Raw genomic sequence first — 20,770 nt, 5'->3', positions numbered from 1 at the left:
TAGTTTTGCTTTGTCTCCAAAAATGAGAACAAAAAAAAGTATAAATAAACATATTTGTCATTGTCACGTCAAGTTTAATCTCACACGGTAAACGCCATAAGGAAAAAAAAACATCAAAACATAAAGAACACAAAAATGTAATAAAAACACAATGTTCAAAAGATCACAAAAAAGGTACCAATAAAAGGTCAGCGCGCCATTCAAGAGGAGAAGCCGTCACACAGCGCCGATAACGGCAGATAAAGTGATCGGTCTCAGGGAAAGGGCTGATATTATAATCCAGAAATATATTATAAAAAAACCTCACAAAATTGGTTTCACCGTAACTGACCTGGAAAGTTGCAGCGACGTCATTCTTACCGCCCAAAAAATGTCAAGAAACAAAACCCAAAATAAAAATCTGGAAATTATTTTTTTTTATTACTCGTTTCACCTCATCTGGAATTGTTTTTCCTGTTTTTCAGCACATTATACGGAAAAATAAAAATTCATGAAGCAAAAAAAACACAAGATCTCAAACGTCTGTGGATGGAAAATAAAATTGTTATGTCTTAAGGTAGAAGGGAAGAAAACAATGCAAAAATGGAAATTTGCCCCATCAGGAAGAGGTTGAAACATTGATATTGATTTCCAGAATTGCTGCGTCCTATAGGAGGCGCTAGAGACCCCGTCCTCTGTATCTGGGGAGAGGAAATTTACATATGTTATTTCACATGGGGCACACAAGTGTCAGCCAAGAGGGAGGAGCCGGACGCCGACCACGACTGATGACGACATTGACCCTGCACCGATTCTGAGGGACGGACGAGCAACAGCGGATTAGGGGGAAAATCACCAATAAATTAACCCCGACTATGCTGAGTAACAATCCACAACAGACTTAGAGACTGAAAGAACTCACAGGAGAGAACGGACAGAAGGACGAGACATCTGCAGAGAAAATGTGACCGATGCTCTAAGGAAGGAGAAAGATTCTGAAACAAGCCGCCGAGAACGAAGACTCAAGACTGATGAAGACGAGACGACAGCGGAGAAACCGCGACTCACAGATCAGAAGAAAATAATCAGGGAAATGAAAGCTGTTGTCAGACGGAGGAAATGTAGAGAAAACCAGAGGAAGTCTGGAGAAAACTCATCTGTTATAGGAGGACGCCGGAGAGATGTCATCACATCCACCGGAGCCAACAAGGAGCCTCGCTGCTCACCTCGTGGTGTAAGAGGCCGGAGCTCCTCCATCATCACGGCCTGGTACCGATCCTGGTGTCCTTCTAGATACTCCCACTCCTCCATGGAGAGATAGACAGCGACGTCCTGACACCTTATAGGAACCTGACAACAACGACACCGTCATCACCCAGAATCCTCCAGTGCTGTATAATGTCCCAGCAGTCACCTCTCCGCTCATCACCCAGAATCCTCCAGTGCCGTCCTGTATAATGTCCCAGCAGTCACCTCTCCGCTCATCACCCAGAATCCTCCAGTGCCGTCCTGTATAATGTCCCAGCAGTCTCCTCTCCGCTCATCACCCAGAATCCTCCAGTGCCGTCCTGTATAATGTCCCAGCAGTCACCTCTCCGCTCATCACCCAGAATCCTCCAGAGCCGTCCTGTATAATGTCCCAGCAGTCACCTCTCCGCTCATCACCCAGAATCCTCCAGTGCCGTCCTGTATAATATAGCAGCAGTCACCTCTCCACTCATCACCCAGAATCCTCCAGTGCCGTCCTGTATAATGTCCCAGCAGTCACCTCTCCGCTCATCACCCAGAATCCTCCAGAGCCGTCCTGTATAATGTCCCAGCAGTCACCTCTCCTCTCATCACCCAGAATCCTCCAGTGCCGTCCTGTATAATGTCCCAGCAGTCACCTCTCCGCTCATCACCCAGAATCCTCCAGTGCCGTCCTGTATAATGTCCCAGCAGTCACCTCTCCGCTCATCACCCAGAATCCTAGAGTGCCGTCCTGTATAATGTCCCAGCAGTCACCTCTCCGCTCATCACCCAGAATCCTCCAGTTCCGTCCTGTATAATATACCAGCAGTCACCTCTCCGGTCATCACCCAGAATCCTCCAGTGCCGTCCTGTATAATGTCCCAGCAGTCACCTCTCCGCTCATCACCCAGAATCCTAGAGTGCCGTCCTGTATAATGTCCCAGCAGTCACCTCTCCGCTCATCACCCAGAATCCTCCAGTTCCGTCCTGTATAATATACCAGCAGTCACCTCTCCGGTCATCACCCAGAATCCTCCAGTGCCGTCCTGTATAATGTCCCAGCAGTCTCCTCTCCGCTCATCACCCAGAATCCTCCAGTGCCGTCCTGTATAATATACCAGCAGTCACCTCTCCGGTCATCACCCAGAATCCCCCAGTGCCGTCCTGTATAATGTCCCAGCAGTCACCTCTCCTCTCATCACCCAGAATCCTCCAGTGCCGTCCTGTATAATGTCCCAGCAGTCACCTCTCCGCTCATCACCCAGAATCCTAGAGTGCCGTCCTGTATAATGTCCCAGCAGTCACCTCTCCGCTCATCACCCAGAATCCTCCAGTTCCGTCCTGTATAATATACCAGCAGTCACCTCTCCGGTCATCACCCAGAATCCTCCAGTGCCGTCCTGTATAATGTCCCAGCAGTCTCCTCTCCGCTCATCACCCAGAATCCTCCAGTGCTGTCCTGCATAATGTCCCAGCAGTCTCCTCTCCGCTCATCACCCAGAATCCTAGAGTGCCGTCCTGTATAATGTCCCAGCAGTCACCTCTCCTCTCATCATCCAGAATCCTCCAGTGTCGTCCTGTATAATGTCCCAGCAGTCACCTCTCCGCTCATCACCCAGAATCCTCCAGTGCCGTCCTGTATAATGTCCCAGCAGTGACCTCTCCGCTCATCACCCAGAATCCTCCAGTGCTGTATAATGTCCCAGCAGTCTCCTCTCCGCTCATCACCCAGAATCCTCCAGTGCCGTCCTGTATAATGTCCCAGCAGTGACCTCTCCGCTCATCACCCAGAATCCTCCAGTGCTGTATAATGTCCCAGCAGTCACCTCTCCGCTCATCACCCAGAATCCTCCAGTGCCGTCCTGTATAATGTCCCAGCAGTTACCTCTCCGCTCATCACCCAGAATCCTCCAGTGTCGTCCTGCATAATGTCCCAGCAGTCACCTCTCCTCTCATCACCCAGAATCCTCCAGTGTCGGCCTGTATAATGTCCCAGCAGTCACCTCTCCTCTCATCACCCAGAATCCTCCAGTGTCGTCCTGTATAATGTCCCAGCAGTCACCTCTCCACTCATCACCCAGAATCCTCCAGTGTCGTCCTGTATAATGTCCCAGCAGTCACCTCTCCTCTCATCACCCAGAATCCTCCAGTGCCGTCCTGTATAATGACCCAGCAGTCTCCTCTCCTCTCATCACCCAGAATCCTCCAGTGCCGTCCTGTATAATGACCCAGCAGTCACCTCTCCGCTCATCACCCAGAATCCTCCAGTGCCGTCCTGTATAATGACCCAGCAGTCTCCTCTCCTCTCATCACCCAGAATCCTCCAGTGCCGTCCTGTATAATGACCCAGCAGTCTCCTCTCCTCTCATCACCCAGAATCCTCCAGTGCCGTCCTGTATAATGACCCAGCAGTCTCCTCTCCTCTCATCACCCAGAATCCTCCAGTGCCGTCCTGTATAATGACCCAGCAGTCACCTCTCCGCTCATCACCCAGAATCCTCCAGTGTCGTCCTGCATAATGTCCCAGCAGTCACCTCTCCGCTCATCACCCAGAATCCTCCAGTGTTGTCCTGTATAATGTCCCAGCAGTCACCTCTCCTCTCATCACCCAGAATCCTCCAGTGTCGTCCTGTATAATGTCCCAGCAGTCACCTCTCCGCTCATCACCCAGAATCCTCCAGTGTCGTCCTGTATAATGTCCCAGCAGTCACCTCTCCTCTCAACACCCAGAATCCTCCAGTGTCGTCCAGTATAATGTCCCAGCAGTCACCTCTCCGCTCATCACCCAGAATCCTCCAGTGCCGTCCTGTATAATGTCCCAGCAGTCACCTCTCCGCTCATCACCCAGAATCCTCCAGTGCCATCCTGTATAATGTCCCAGCAGTCACCTCTCCGCTCATCACCCAGAATCCTCCAGTGTCGTCCTGTATAATGTCCCAGCAGTCACCTCTCCGCTCATCACCCAGAATCCTCCAGTCCTGTATAATGTCCCAGCAGTCACCTCTCCGCTCATCACCCAGAATCCTCCAGTACCGTCCTGTATAATGTCCCAGCAGTCACCTCTCTGCTCATCACCCAGAATCCTCCAGTGCCGTCCTGTATAATGTCCCAGCAGTCACCTCTCCTCTCATCACCCAGAATCCTCCAGTGCCGTCCTGTATAATGTCCCAGCAGTCACCTCTCTGCTCATCACCCAGAATCCTCCAGTGCCGTCCTGTATAATGTCCCAGCAGTCACCTCTCCGCTCATCACCCAGAATCCTCCAGTACCGTCCTGTATAATGTCCCAGCAGTCACCTCTCTGCTCATCACCCAGAATCCTCCAGTACCGTCCTGTATAATGTCCCAGCAGTCACCTCTCTGCTCATCACCCAGAATCCTCCAGTGCCGTCCTGTATAATGTCCCAGCAGTCTCCTCTCCGCTCATCCCCCAGAATCCGCCAGTGCCGTCCTGTATAATGTCCCAGCAGTCACCTCTCCGCTCATCACCCAGAATCCTCCAGTGCAGTCCTGTATAATGTCCCAGCAGTCTCCTCTCCGCTCATCACCCAGAATCCTCCAGTGCCGTCCTGTATAATGTCCCAGCAGTCACCTCTCCGCTCATCACCCAGAATCCTCCAGTGCCGTCCTGTATAATGTCCCAGCAGTCACCTCTCCGCTCATCCCCCAGAATCCGCCAGTGCCGTCCTGTATAATGTCCCAGGAGTCACCTCTCCGCTCATCACCCAGAATCCTCCAGTGCAGTCCTGTATAATGTCCCAGCAGTCTCCTCTCCGCTCATCACCCAGAATCCTCCAGTGCCGTCCTGTATAATGTCCCAGTAGTCACCTCTCCGCTCATCACCCAGAATCCTCCAGTGCCGTCCTGTATAATGTCCCATCAGTCTCCTCTCCGCTCATCACCCAGAATCCTCCAGTGCCATCCTGTATAATGTACCAGCAGTCACCTCTCCTCTCATCACCCAGAATCCTCCAGTGCCGTCCTGTATAATGTCCCAGCAGTCACCTCTCTGCTCATCACCCAGAATCCTCCAGTGCCGTCCTGTATAATGTCCCAGCAGTCACCTCTCCGCTCATCACCCAGAATCCTCCAGTGCCGTCCTGTATAATGTCCCAGCAGTCACCTCTCCGCTCATCCCCCAGAATCCGCCAGTGCCGTCCTGTATAATGTCCCAGCAGTCACCTCTCCGCTCATCACCCAGAATCCTCCAGTGCAGTCCTGTATAATGTCCCAGCAGTCTCCTCTCCGCTCATCACCCAGAATCCTCCAGTGCCGTCCTGTATAATGTCCCAGCAGTCACCTCTCCGCTCATCACCCAGAATCCTCCAGTGCCGTCCTGTATAATGTCCCATCAGTCTCCTCTCCGCTCATCACCCAGAATCCTCCAGTGCCATCCTGTATAATGTACCAGCAGTCACCTCTCCTCTCATCACCCAGAATCCTCCAGAGCTGTCCTGTATAATGTCCCAGCAGTCACCTCTCCGCTCATCACCCAGAATCCTCCAGTGCCATCCTGTATAATGTCCCAGCAGTCACCTCTCCGCTCATCACCCAGAATCCTCCAGTGCCATCCCGTATAATGTACCAGCAGTCACCTCTCCGCTCATCACCCAGAATCCTCCAGTGCCGTCCTGTATGTCCCAGCAGTCACCTCTCCGCCCATCACCCAGAATCCTCCAGTGCCGTCCTGTATAATGTCCCAGCAGTCACCTCTCCGCTCATCACCCAGAATCCTCCAGTGCCGTCCTGTATAATGTCCCAGCAGTCACCTCTCCGCCCATCACCCAGAATCCTCCAGTGCCGTCCTGTATAATGTCCCAGCAGTCACCTCTCCGCTCATCACCCAGAATCCCCCAGTGCCGTCCTGTATAATGTCACAGCAGTCTCCTCTCCGCTCATCACCCAGAATCCTCCAGTGCCGTCCTGTATAATGTCCCAGCAGTCACCTCTCCGCTCATCACCCAGAATCCTCCAGTGCCGTCCTGTATAATGTCCCAGCAGTCACCTCTCCGCATATCACCCAGAATCCTCCAGTGCCGTCCTGTATAATGTCCCAGCAGTCACCTCTCCGCCCATCACCCAGAATTCTCCAGTGCCGTCCTGTATAATGTCCCAGCAGTCACCTCTCTGCCCATCACCCAGAATCCTCCAGGGCCGTCCTGTATAATGTCTCAGCAGTCACCTCTCCGCTCATCACCCAGAATCCTCCAGGGCCGTCCTGTATAATGTCCCAGCAGTCTCCTCTCCGCTCATCACCCAGAATCCTCCAGTGCTGTCCTGTATAATGTCCCAGCAGTCACCTCTCCGCCCATCACCCAGAATTCTCCAGTGCCGTCCTGTATAATGTCCCAGCAGTCACCTCTCCGCCCATCACCAAGAATCCTCCAGTGCCGTCCTGTATAATGTCCCAGCAGTCACCTCTCCGCCCATCACCAAGAATCCTCCAGTGCCGTCCTGTATAATGTCCCAGCAGTCACCTCTCCGCCCATCACCCAGAATTCTCCAGTGCCGTCCTGTATAATGTCCCAGCAGTCACCTCTCTGCCCATCACCCAGAATCCTCCAGGGCCGTCCTGTATAATGTCTCAGCAGTCACCTCTCCGATCATCACCCAGAATCCTCCAGGGCCGTCCTGTATAATGTCCCAGCAGTCTCCTCTCCGCTCATCACCCAGAATCCTCCAGTGCTGTCCTGTATAATGTCCCAGCAGTCACCTCTCCGCCCATCACCCAGAATTCTCCAGTGCCGTCCTGTATAATGTCCCAGCAGTCACCTCTCCGCACATCACCCAGAATCCTCCAGTGCCGTCCTGTATAATGTCCCAGCAGTCACCTTTCCGCACATCACCCAGAATCCTCCAGTGCCGTCCTGTATAATGTCCCAGCAGTCACCTCTCCGCCCATCACCCAGAATTCTCCAGTGCCGTCCTGTATAATGTCCCAGCAGTCACCTCTCTGCCCATCACCCAGAATCCTCCAGGGCCATCCTGTATAATGTCTCAGCAGTCACCTCTCCGCTCATCACCCAGAATCCTCCAGGGCCGTCCTGTATAATGTCCCAGCAGTCTCCTCTCCGCTCATCACCCAGAATCCTCCAGTGCTGTCCTGTATAATGTCCCAGCAGTCACCTCTCCGCCCATCACCCAGAATTCTCCAGTGCCGTCCTGTATAATGTCCCAGCAGTCACCTCTCCGCTCATCACACAGAATCCTCCAGTGCCGTCCTGTATAATGTCCCAGCAGTCACCTCTCCGCTCATCACCCAGAATCCTCCAGGGCCGTCCTGTATAATGTCCCAGCAGTCTCCTCTCCGCTCATCACCCAGAATCCTCCAGTGCTGTCCTGTATAATGTCCCAGCAGTCACCTCTCCGCCCATCACCCAGAATTCTCCAGTGCCGTCCTGTATAATGTCCCAGCAGTCACCTCTCCGCCCATCACCAAGAATCCTCCAGGGCCGTCCTGTATAATGTCCCAGCAGTCACCTCTCCCCTCATCACCCAGAATCCTCCAGTGCCCTCCTGTATAATGTCCCAGCAGTCACCTCTCCGCCCATCACCAAGAATCCTCCAGTGCCCTCCTGTATAATGTCCCAGCAGTCACCTCTCCCCTCATCACCCAGAATCCTCCAGTGCCGTCCTGTATAATGTCCCAGCAGTCACCTCTCCGCCCATCACCAAGAATCCTCCAGGGCCGTCCTGTATAATGTCCCAGCAGTCACCTCTCCGCTCATCACCCAGAATCCTCCAGTGCTGTCCTGTATAATGTCCCAGCAGTCACTTCTCCGCCCATCACCCAGAATCCTCCAGTGCCGTCCTGTATAATGTCCCAGCACTCACCTCTCCGCCCATCACCCAGAATCCTCCAGGGCCGTCCTGTATAATGTCCCAGCAGTCACCTCTCCGCTCATCACCCAGAATCCTCCAGTGCCGTCCAGTATAATGTCCCAGCAGTCACCTCTCCGCTCATCACCCAGAATCCTCCAGTGCCGTCCTGTATAATGTCCCAGCAGTCACCTCTCCTCTCATCACCCAGAATCCTCCAGTGCCGTCCTGTATAATGTCCCAGCAGTCACCTCTCCGCTCATCACACAGAATCCTCCAGTGCCGTCCTGTATAATGTCCCAGCAGTCACCTCTCCGCTCATCACCCAGAATCCTCCAGTGTCGTCCTGCATAATGTCCCAGCAGTCACCTCTCCGCTCATCTCCCAGAATCCTCCAGTGTCGTCCTGTATAATGTCCCAGCAGTCACCTCTCCGCTCATCTCCGAGAATCCTCCAGTGCCGTCCTGTATAATGTCCCAGCAGTCACCTCTCCGCTCATCCCCCAGAATCCTCCAGTGTCGTCCTGTATAATGTCCCAGCAGTCACCTCTCCGCTCATCCCCCAGAATCCTCCAGTGTCGTCCTGTATAATGTCCCAGCAGTCACCTCTCCGCTCATCACCCAGAATCCTCCAGTGCCGTCCTGTATAATGTCCCAGCAGTCACCTCTCCGCTCATCACCCAGAATCCTCCAGTGCCATCCTGTATAATGTACCAGCAGTCACCTCTCCTCTCATCACCCAGAATCCTCCAGAGCTGTCCTGTAAAATGTCCCAGCAGTCACCTCTCCTCTCATCACCCAGAATCCTCCAGTGCCGTCCTGTATAATGTCCCAGCAGTCACCTCTCCGCTCATCACCCAGAATCCTCCAGTGCCGTCCTGTATAATGTCCCAGCAGTCACCTCTCTGCTCATCACCCAGAATCCTCCAGTGCCATCCCGTATAATGTACCAGCAGTCACCTCTCCGCTCATCACCCAGAATCCTCCAGTGCCGTCCTGTATGTCCCAGCAGTCACCTCTCCGCCCATCACCCAGAATCCTCCAGTGCCGTCCTGTATAATGTCCCAGCAGTCACCTCTCCGCTCATCACCCAGAATCCTCCAGTGCCGTCCTGTATAATGTCCCAGCAGTCACCTCTCCGCCCATCACCCAGAATCCTCCAGTGCCGTCCTGTATAATGTCCCAGCAGTCACCTCTCCGCTCATCACCCAGAATCCCCCAGTGCCGTCCTGTATAATGTCCCAGCAGTCTCCTCTCCGCTCATCACACAGAATCCTTCAGTGCCGTCCTGTATAATGTCCCAGCAGTCACCTCTCCGCTCATCACCCAGAATCCTCCAGTGCCGTCCTGTATAATGTCCCAGCAGTCACCTCTCCGCACATCACCCAGAATCCTCCAGTGCCGTCCTGTATAATATCCCAGCAGTCACCTCTCCGCCCATCACCCAGAATTCTCCAGTGCCGTCCTGTATAATGTCCCAGCAGTCACCTCTCTGCCCATCACCCAGAATCCTCCAGGGCCGTCCTGTATAATGTCTCAGCAGTCACCTCTCCGCCCATCACCAAGAATCCTCCAGGGCCGTCCTGTATAATGTCCCAGCAGTCACCTCTCCGCCCATCACCAAGAATCCTCCAGGGCCGTCCTGTTTAATGTCCCAGCAGTCACCTCTCCGCTCATCACCCAGAATCCTCCAGTGCCCTCCTGTATAATGTCCCAGCAGTCACCTCTCCGCTCATCACCCAGAATCCTCCAGTGCCGTCCTGTATAATGTCCCAGCAGTCACCTCTCCGCTCATCACCCAGAATCCTCCAGTGCCGTCCTGTATAATGTCCCAGCAGTCACCTCTCCGCTCATCACCCAGAATCCTCCAGTGCCGTCCTGTATAATGTCCCAGCAGTCAACTCTCCGCTCATCACCCAGAATCCTCCAGTGTCGTCCTGCATAATGTCCCAGCAGTCACCTCTCCGCTCATCACCCAGAATCCTCCAGTGCCGTCCTGTATAATGTCCCAGCAGTCAACTCTCCGCTCATCACCCAGAATCCTCCAGTGTCGTCCTGCATAATGTCCCAGCAGTCAACTCTCCGCTCATCACCCAGAATCCTCCAGTGTCGTCCTGCATAATGTCCCAGCAGTCAACTCTCCGCTCAACACCCAGAATCCTCCAGTGTCGTCCTGCATAATGTCCCAGCAGTCACCTCTCCGCTCATCACCCAGAATCCTCCAGTGCCATCCTGTATAATGTCCCAGCAGTCACCTCTCCGCTCATCACCCAGAATCCTCCAGTGCCGTCCTGTATAATGTCCCAGCAGTCACCTCTCAGCTCATCACCCAGAATCCTCCAGTGCCGTCCTGTATAATGTCCCAGCAGTCACCTCTCCGCTCATCACCCAGAATCCGCCAGTGCCGTCCTGTATATTGTCCCAGCAGTCACCTCTCCGCTCATCACCCAGAATCCTCCAGTGCAATCCTGTATAATGTCCCAGCAGTCACCTCTCCGCTCATCACCCAGAATCCTCCAGTGCCGTCCTGTATAATGTCCCAGCAGTCACCTCTCCGCTCATCACCCAGAATCCTCCAGTGCCGTCCTGTATAATGTCCCAGCAGTCACCTCTTCGCTCATCACCAGAATCCTCCAGAGCCGTCCTGTATAATGTCCCAGCAGTCACCTCTCCGCTCATCACCCAGAATCCACCAGTGCCGTCCTGTATAATGTCCCAGCAGTCACCTCTCCGCTCATCACCCAGAATCCTCCAGTGGCGTCCTGTATAATGTCCCAGCAGTCACCTCTCCGCTCATCACCCAGAATCCTCCAGTGCCGTCCTGTATAATGTCCCAGCAGTCACCTCTCCGCTCATCACCCAGAATCCTCCAGAGCCGTCCTGTATAATGTCCCAGCAGTCACCTCTCCGCTCATCACCCAGAATCCTCCAGTGCCCTCCTGTATAATATCCCAGCAGTCACCTCTCCGCTCATCAACCAGAATCCTCCAGAGCCGTCCTGTATAATGTCCCAGCAGTCACCTCTCCGCTCATCACCCAGAATCCTCCAGTGCCGTCCTGTATAATGTCCCAGCAGTCTCCTCTCCGCTCATCACCCAGAATCCTCCAGTGCCGTCCTGTATAATGTCCCAGCAGTCACCTCTCCGCTCATCACCCAGAATCCTCCAGAGCCGTCCTGTATAATGTCCCAGCAGTCACCTCTCCGCTCATCACCCAGAATCCTCCAGAGCCGTCCTGTATAATGTCCCAGCAGTCACCTCTCCGCTCATCACCCAGAATCCTCCAGTGCCGTCCTGTATAATGTCCCAGCAGTCTCCTCTCCGCTCATCACCCAGAATCCTCCAGTGCCGTCCTGTATAATGTCCCAGCAGTCACCTCTCCGGTCATCACCCAGAATCCTCCAGTGCCGTCCTGTATAATGTCCCAGCAGTCACCTCTCCGCTCATCACCCAGAATCCTCCAGTGCCGTCCTGTATAATGTCCCAGCAGTCACCTCTCCGGTCATCACCCAGAATCCTCCAGTGCCGTCCTGTATAATGTCCCAGCAGTCACCTCTCCGCTCATCACCCAGAATCCTCCAGAGCCGTCCTGTATAATGTCCCAGCAGTCACCTCTCCGCTCATCACCCAGAATCCTCCAGTGCCGTCCTGTATAATGTCCCAGCAGTCACCTCTCTGCTCATCACCCAGAATCCTAAAGTGACGTCCTGTATAATGTCCCAGCAGTCACCTCTCCTCTCATCACCCAGAATCCTCCAGTGTCCTCCTGTATAATGTCCCAGCAGTCACCTCTCCGCTCATCACCCAGAATCCTCCAGTGCCGTCCTGTATAATGTCCCAGCAGTCACCTCTCCGCTCATCACCCAGAATCCTCCAGAGCCGTCCTGTATAATGTCCCAGCAGTCACCTCTCCGCTCATCACCCAGAATCCTCCAGTGCCGTCCTGTATAATGTCCCAGCAGTCACCTCTCTGCTCATCACCCAGAATCCTAAAGTGCCGTCCTGTATAATGTCCCAGCAGTCACCTCTCCTCTCATCACCCAGAATCCTCCAGTGTCCTCCTGTATAATGTCCCAGCAGTCACCTCTCCGCTCATCACCCAGAATCCTCCAGTGCCGTCCTGTATAATGTCCCAGCAGTCACCTCTCCTCTCATCACCCAGAATCCTAAAGTGCCGTCCTGTATAATGTCCCAGCAGTCACCTCTCCTCTCATCACCCAGAATCCTCCAGTGTCCTCCTGTATAATGTCCCAGCAGTCACCTCTCCGCTCATCACCCAGAATCCTCCAGTGCCATCCTGTATAATGTCCCAGCAGTCACCTCTCCTCTCATCACCCAGAATCCTCCAGTGCCATCCTGAATAATGTCCCAGCAGTCACCTCTCCCCTCATCACCCAGAATCCTCCAGTGCCATCCTGTATAATGTCCCAGCAGTCACCTCTCCTCTCATCACCCAGAATCCTCCAGTGCCATCCTGAATAATGTCCCAGCAGTCACCTCTCCCCTCATCACCCAGAATCCTCCAGTGCCATCCTGTATAATGTCCCAACAGTCACCTCTCCCCTCATCACCCAGAATCCTCCAGTGCCATCCTGTATAATGTCCAAGCAGTCACCTCTCCTCTCATCACCCAGAATCCTCCAGTGCCGTCCTGTATAATGTCCCAGCAGTCACCTCTCCTCTCATCACCCAGAATCCTCCAGTGCCATCCTGAATAATGTCCCAGCAGTCACCTCTCCCCTCATCACCCAGAATCCTCCAGTGCCGTCCTGTATAATGTCCCAGCAGTCACCTCTCCCCTCATCACCCAGAATCCTCCAGTGCCATCCTGTATAATGTCCCAGCAGTCACCTCTCCCCTCATCACCCAGAATCCTCCAGTGCCGTCCTGTATAATGTCCCAGCAGTCACCTCTCCGCTTATCACTCAGAATCCTCCAGTGTCGTCCTGTATAATGTCCCAGCTGTCACCTCTCCGCTCATCACCCAGAATCCTCCAGTGCCGTCCTGTATAATGTCCCAGCTGTCACCTCTCCGCTCATCACCCAGAATCCTCCAGTGCCGTCCTGTATAATGTCCCAGCTGTCACCTCTCCGCTCATCACCCAGAATCCTCCAGTGCCGTCCTGTATAATGTCCCAGCTGTCACCTCTCCGCTCATCACCCAGAATCCTCCAGTGCCGTCCTGTATAATGTCCCAGCAGTCACCTCTCCCCTCATCACCCAGAATCCTCCAGTGCCGTCCTGTATAATGTCCCAGCAGTCACCTCTCCTCTCATCACCCAGAATCCTCCAGTGCCGTCCTGTATAATGTCCCAGCAGTCACCTCTCCTCTCATCACCCAGAATCCTCCAGTGCCGTCCTGTATAATGTCCCAACAGTCACCTCTCCCCTCATCACCCAGAATCCTCCAGTGCCGTCCTGTATAATGTCCCAGCAGTCACCTCTCCCCTCATCACCCAGAATCCTCCAGTGCCATCCTGTATAATGTCCCAGCAGTCACCTCTCCCCTCATCACCCAGAATCCTCCAGTGCCGTCCTGTATAATGTCCCAGCAGTCACCTCTCCGCTCATCACTCAGAATCCTCCAGTGCCGTCCTGTATAATGTCCGAGCAGTCACCCCTGCGCTCATCACCCAGAATCCTCCAGTGCCGTCCTGTATAATGTCCCAGCTGTCACCTCTCCGCTCATCACCCAGAATCCTCCAGTGCCGTCCTGTATAATGTCCCAGCAGTCACCTCTCCCCTCATCACCCAGAATCCTCCAGTGCCGTCCTGTATAATGTCCCAGCAGTCACCTCTCCGCTCATCACTCAGAATCCTCCAGTGCCATCCTGTATAATGTCCCAGCAGTCATCTCTCCCCTCATCACCCAGAATCCTCCAGTGCCGTCCTGTATAATGTCCCAGCAGTCACATCTCCGCTCATCACTCAGAATCCTCCAGTGCCGTCCTGTATAATGTCCCAGCAGTCACCTCTCCGCTCATCACCCAGAATCCTCCAGTGCTATCCTGTATAATGTCCCAGCAGTCACCTCTCCTCTCATCACCCAGAATCCTCCAGTGGCGTCCTGTATAATGTCCCAGCAGTCACCTCTCCGCTCATCACCCAGAATCCTCCAGTGCCGTCCTGTATAATGTCCCAGCAGTCACCTCTCCGCTCATCACTCAGAATCCTCCAGTGCCGTCCTGTATAATGTCCCAGCAGTCACCTCTCCGCTCATCACCCAGAATCCTCCAGTGCTATCCTGTATAATGTCCCAGCAGTCACCTCTCCGCTCATCACTCAGAATCCTCCAGTGCCGTCCTGTATAATGTCCCAGCAGTCACCTCTCCGCTCATCACCCAGAATCCTCCAGTGCTATCCTGTATAATGTCCCAGCAGTCACCTCTCCTCTCATCACCCAGAATCCTCCAGTGGCGTCCTGTATAATGTCCCAGCAGTCACCTCTCCGCTCATCACCCAGAATCCTCCAGTGCCGTCCTATATAATGTCCCAGCAGTCACCTCTCCGCTCATCACCCAGAATCCTCCAGTGCTGTCCTGTATAATGTCCCAACAGTCACCTCTCCCCTCATCACCTAGAATCCTCCAGTGCCGTCCTGTATAATGTCCCAGCAGTCACCTCTCCCCTCATCACCCAGAATCCTCCAGTGCCGTCCTGTATAATGTCCCAGCAGTCACCTCTCCGCTCATCACTCAGAATCCTCCAGTGCTGTCCTGTATAATGTCCCAGCAGTCATCTCTCCGCTCATCACCCAGAATCCTCCAGTGCTGTCCTGTATAATGTCCCAGCAGTCACCTCTCCCCTCATCACCCAGAATCCTCCAGTGCCGTCCTGTATAATGTCCCAGCAGTCATCTCTCCGCTCATCACCCAGAATCCTCCAGTGCTGTCCTGTATAATGTCCCAGCAGTCACCTCTCCCCTCATCACCCAGAATCCTCCAGTGCCGTCCTGTATAATGTCCCAGCAGTCACCTCTCCGCTCATCACTCAGAATCCTCCAGTGCCGTCCTGTATAATGTCCCAGCAGTCATCTCTCCGCTCATCAACCAGAATCCTCCAGTGCCGTCCTGTCTAATGTCCCAGCAGTCTCCTCTCCGCTCATCACCCAGAATCCTCCAGTGCCATCCTGTATAATGTCCCAGCAGTCACCTCTCCGCTCATCACCCAGAATCCTCCAGTGCCGTCCTGTATAATGTCCCAGCAGTCACCTCTCCTCTCATCACCCAGAATCCTCCAGTGCCGTCCTGTATAATGTCCCAGCAGTCACCTCTCCGCTCATCACCCAGAATCCTCCAGTGCCGTCCTGTATAATGTCCCAGCAGTCACCTCTCCGCTCATCACCCAGAATCCTCCAGTGCCGTCCGGTATAATGTCCCAGCAGTCTCCTCTCCGCTCATCACACAGAATCCTCCAGTGCCGTCCTGTATAATGTCCCAGCAGTCACCTCTCCGCTCATCACCCAGAATCCTCCAGTGTTGTCCTGTATAATGTCCCAGCAGTCACCTCTCCGCTCATCACCCAGAATCCTCCAGTGCCGTCCTGTATAATGTCCCAGCAGTCACCTCTCCGCTCATCACCCAGAATCCCCCAGTGCCATCCTGTATAATGTCCCAGCAGTCACCTCTCCGCTCATCACCCAGAATCCTCCAGTGCCGTCCTGTATAATGTCCCAGTAGTCACCTCTCCGCTCATCACCCAGAATCCTCAAGTGCCGTCCTGTATAATGTCCCAGCAGTCACCTCTCCGCTCATCACCTAGAATCCTCCAGTGCCGTCCTGTATAATGTCCCAGTAGTCACCTCTCCGCTCATCACCCAGAATCCTCCAGTGCCGTCCTGTATAATGTCCCAGCAGTCACCTCTCCGCTCATCACCCAGAATCCTCCAGTGCCGTCCTGTATAATGTCCCAGCAGTCACCTCTCCTCTCATCACCCAGAATCCTCCAGTGCCATCCTGTATAATGTCCCAGCAGTCACCTCTCCGCTCATCACCCAGAATCCTCCAGTGCCGTCCTGTATAATGTCCCAGCAGTCACCTCTCCTCTCATCACCCAGAATCCTCCAGTGCCATCCTGTATAATGTCCCAGCAGTCACCTCTCCTCTCATCACCCAGAATCCTCCAGTGCCGTCCTGTATAATGTCCCAGCAGTCACCTCTCCGCTCATCACCCAGAATTTTCCAGTGCCGTCCTGTATAATGTCCCAGCAGTCACCTCTCCGCTCATCACCCAGAATCCTCCAGTGCCCTCCTGTATAATGTCCCAGCAGTCACCTCTCCGCTCATCACCCAGAATCCTCCAGTGCCATCCTGTATAATGTCCCAGCAGTCACCTCTCCGCTCATCACCCAGAATCCTCCAGTGCCGTCCTGTATAAAGTCCCAGCAGTCACCTCTCCGCTCATCACCCAGAATCCTTCAGTGCGATCCTGAATAATGTCCCAGCAGTCACCTCTCCGCTCATCACCCAGAATCCTTCAGTGCGATCCTGAATAATGTCCCAGCAGTCACCTCTCCGCTCATCACCCAGAATCCTCCAGTGCCGTCCTGTATAATGTCCCAGCAGTCACCTCTCCTCTCATCACCCAGAATCCTCCAGTGCCGTCCTGTATAATGTCCCAGCAGTCACCTCTCCGCTCATCACCCAGAATCCTCCAGTGCCGTCCTGTATAATGTCCCAGCAGTCACCTCTCCGCTCATCACCCAGAATCCTCCAGTGCCGTCCTGTATAATGTCCCAGCAGTCACCTCTCCGCTCATCACCCAGAATCCTCCAGTGCTGTATAATGTCCCAGCAGTCTCCTCTCCTCTCATCACCCAGAATCCTCCAGTGCCGTCCTGTATAATGTCCCAGCAGTCACCTCTCCGCTCATCACCCAGAATCCTCCAGTGCCGTCCTGTATAATGTCCCAGCAGTCACCTCTCCGCTCATCACCCAGAATCCTCCAGTGTTGTCCTGTATAATGTCCCAGCAGTCACCTCTCCGCTCATCACCCAGAATCCTCCAGTGCCGTCCTGTATAATGTCCCAGCAGTCACTTCTCCACTCATCCCCCAGAATCCTCCAGTGTTGTCCTGTATAATGTCCCAGCAGTCACCTCTCCGCTCATCACCCAGAATCCTCCAGTGCCGTCCTGTATAATGTCCCAGCAGTCACCTCTCCGCTCATCACCCAGAATCCCCCAGTGCCATCCTGTATAATGTCCCAGCAGTCACCTCTCCGCTCATCACCCAGAATCCTCCAGTGCCGTCCTGTATAATGTCCCAGTAGTCACCTCTCCGCTCATCACCCAGAATCCTCCAGTGCCGTCCTGTATAATGTCCCAGCAGTCACCTCTCCTCTCATCACCCAGAATCCTCCAGTGCCATCCTGTATAATGTCCCAGCAGTCACCTCTCCTCTCATCACCCGGAATCCTCCAGTGCCATCCTGTATAATGTCCCAGCAGTCACCTCTCCGCTCATCACCTAGAATCCTCCAGTGCCGTCCTGTATAATGTCCCAGTAGTCACCTCTCCGCTCATCACCCAGAATCCTCCAGTGCCGTCCTGTATAATGTCCCAGCAGTCACCTCTCCGCTCATCACCCAGAATCCTCCAGTGCCGTCCTGTATAATGTCCCAGCAGTCACCTCTCCTCTCATCACCCAGAATCCTCCAGTGCCATCCTGTATAATGTCCCAGCAGTCACCTCTCCGCTCATCACCCAGAATCCTCCAGTGCCGTCCTGTATAATGTCCCAGCAGTCACCTCTCCTCTCATCACCCAGAATCCTCCAGTGCCATCCTGTATAATGTCCCAGCAGTCACCTCTCCTCTCATCACCCAGAATCCTCCAGTGCCGTCCTGTATAATGTCCCAGCAGTCACCTCTCCGCTCATCACCCAGAATTTTCCAGTGCCGTCCTGTATAATGTCCCAGCAGTCACCTCTCCGCTCATCACCCAGAATCCTCCAGTGCCCTCCTGTATAATGTCCCAGCAGTCACCTCTCCGCTCATCACCCAGAATCCTCCAGTGCCATCCTGTATAATGTCCCAGCAGTCACCTCTCCGCTCATCACCCAGAATCCTCCAGTGCCGTCCTGTATAAAGTCCCAGCAGTCACCTCTCCGCTCATCACCCAGAATCCTTCAGTGCGATCCTGAATAATGTCCCAGCAGTCACCTCTCCGCTCATCACCCAGAATCCTCCAGTGCCATCCTGTATAATGTCCCAGCAGTCTCCTCTCCGCTCATCACCCAGAATCCTCCAGTGCGATCCTGAATAATGTCCCAGCAGTCACCTCTCCGCTCATCACCCAGAATCCTCCAGTGCCATCCTGTATAATGTCCCAGCAGTCACCTCTCCGCTCATCACCCAGAATCCTCCAGTGCGATCCTGAATAATGTCCCAGCAGTCACCTCTCCGCTCATCACCCAGAATCCTCCAGTGCCGTCCTGTATAATGTCCCAGCAGTCACCTCTCCGCTCATCACCCAGAATCCTCCAGTGTCGTCCTGTATAATGTCCCAGCAGTCACCTCTCCGCTCATCACCCAGAATCCTCCAGTGTCGTCCTGTTTAACGTCCCAGCAGTCACCTCTCCGCTCATCACCCAGAATCCTCCAGTGCTATCCTGTATAACGTCCCAGCAGTCACCTCTCCGCTCATCACCCAGAATCCTCCAGTGCCGTCCTGTATAATGTCCCAGCAGTCACCTCTCCGCTCATCACCCAGAATCCTCCAGTGCCGTCCTGTATAATGTCCCAGCAGTCACCTCTCCGCTCATCACCCAGAATCCTCCAGTGCCGTCCTGTATAATGTCCCAGCAGTCACCTCTCTGCTCATCACCCAGAATCCTCCAGTGCCGTCCTGTAAAATGCCCCAGCAGTCACCTCTCCGCTCATCACCCAGAATCCTCCAGTGCCGTCTTGTATAATGTCCCAGCAGTCACCTCACCGCTCATCACCCAGAATCCTCCACTTCCGTCCTGTATAATGTCCCAGCAGTCACCTCTCCGCTCATCACCCAGAATCCTCCAGTCCTGTATAATGTCCCAGCAGTCACCTCTCCGCTCATCACCCAGAATCCTCCAGTGCCGTCCTGTATGTCCCAGCAGTCACCTCTCCGCTCATCACCCAGAATCTTCCAGTGCCGTCCTGTGTAATGTCCCAGCAGTCACCTCTCCGCTCATCACCCAGAATCTTCCAGTGCCGTCCTGTATAATGTCCCAGCAGTCACCTCTCCGCTCATCACCCAGAATCCTCCAGTGCTGTCCTGTATAATGTCCCAGCAGTCACCTCTCCACTCATCACCCAGAATCTTCCAGTGCCGTCCTGTATAATGTCCCAGCAGTCACCTCTCCGCTCATCACCCAGAATCCTCCAGTGCCGTCCTGTATAATGTCCCAGCAGTCACCTCTCCGCTCATCACCCAGAATCCTCCAGTGCCGTCCTGTATAAAGTCCCAGCAGTCACCTCTCCGCTCATCACCCAGAATCCTCCAGTGCGATCCTGTATAATGTCCCAGCAGTCACCTCTCCGCTCATCACCCAGAATCCTCCAGTGCCGTCCTGTATAATGTCCCAGCAGTCACCTCTCCGCTCATCACCCAGAATCCTCCAGTGCCGTCCTGTATAATGTCCCAGCAGTCACCTCTCCTCTCATCACCCAGAATCCTCCAGTGCCGTCCTGTATAATGTCCCAGCAGTCACCTCTCCGCTCATCACCCAGAATCCTCCAGTGCCGTCCTGTATAATGTCCCAGCAGTCACCTCTCCGCTCATCACCCAGAATCCTCCAGTGCCGTCCTGTATAATGTCCCAGCAGTCACCTCTCCGCTCATCACCCAGAATCCTCCACTGCCGTCCTGTATAATGTCCCAGCAGTCATCTCTCCGCTCATCACCCAGAATCCTCCAGTGCCGTCCTGTATAATTTCCCAGCAGTCACCTCTCCGCTCATCACCCAGAATCCTCCAGTGCTGTATAATGTCCCAGCAGTCACCTCTCCACTCATCACCCAGAATCCTCCAGTGCCGTCCTGTATAATGTCCCAGCAGTCACCACTCCGCTCATCACCCAGAATCCTCCAGTGCCGTCCTGTATAATGTCCCAGCAGTCACCTCTCCGGTCATCACCCAGAATCCTACAGTGCCATCCTGTATAATGTCCCAGCAGTCACCTCTCCACTCATCACCCAGAATCCTCCAGTGCCATCCTGTATAATGTCCCAGCAGTCACCTCTCCGCTCATCACCCAGAATCCTCCAGTGCCATCCTGTATAATGTCCCAGCAGTCACCTCTCTGCTCATCACCCAGAATCCTCCAGTGCCGTCCTGTATAATGTCCCAGCAGTCACCTCTCCGCTCATCACCCAGAATCCTCCAGTGCCATCCTGTATAATGTCCCAGCAGTCACCTCTCCGCTCATCACCCAGAATCCTCCAGTGCCGTCCTGAATAATGTCCCAGCAGTCACCTCTCCACTCATCACCCAGAATCCTCCAGTGCCGTCCTGTATAATGTCCCAGCAGTCACCTCTCTGCTCATCACCCAGAATCCTCCAGTGCCGTCATGTATAATGTCCCAGCAGTCACCTCTCCACTCATCACCCAGAATCCTCCAGTGCCGTCCTGTATAATGTCCCAGCAGTCACCTCTCTGCTCATCACCCAGAATCCTCCAGTGCCGTCCTGTATAATGTCCCAGCAGTCACCTCTCCCCTCATCACCAAGAATCCTCCAGTGCCGTCCTGTATAATGTCCCAGCAGTCACCTCTCC

At 54.0% G+C, this 20,770-nt stretch overlaps 1 protein-coding gene across 1 annotated transcript in view; it reads right to left on the bottom strand.

Annotated features, from left to right (window-relative positions):
• The window catches only part of LOC141054881 (uncharacterized), a 165,265-nt gene that overhangs the window by 49,417 nt on the left and 95,078 nt on the right, over window positions 1–20,770 (bottom strand). Inside the window, 1 exon segment of the mRNA XM_073551765.1 lies at window positions 1,206–1,329. Coding sequence (XP_073407866.1) covers window positions 1,206–1,329 — 124 coding nt within the window.

The sequence above is a fragment of the Dendrobates tinctorius genome, unplaced genomic scaffold (assembly GCF_039654945.1).
Source record: "Dendrobates tinctorius isolate UK_male_01 unplaced genomic scaffold, ASM3965494v1 ptg000180l, whole genome shotgun sequence".
Lineage (NCBI taxonomy): Eukaryota > Metazoa > Chordata > Amphibia > Anura > Dendrobatidae > Dendrobates > Dendrobates tinctorius.
Note: the sequence above shows the minus strand (reverse complement) of the source record. Positions and strands in the feature narration are given on the sequence as shown.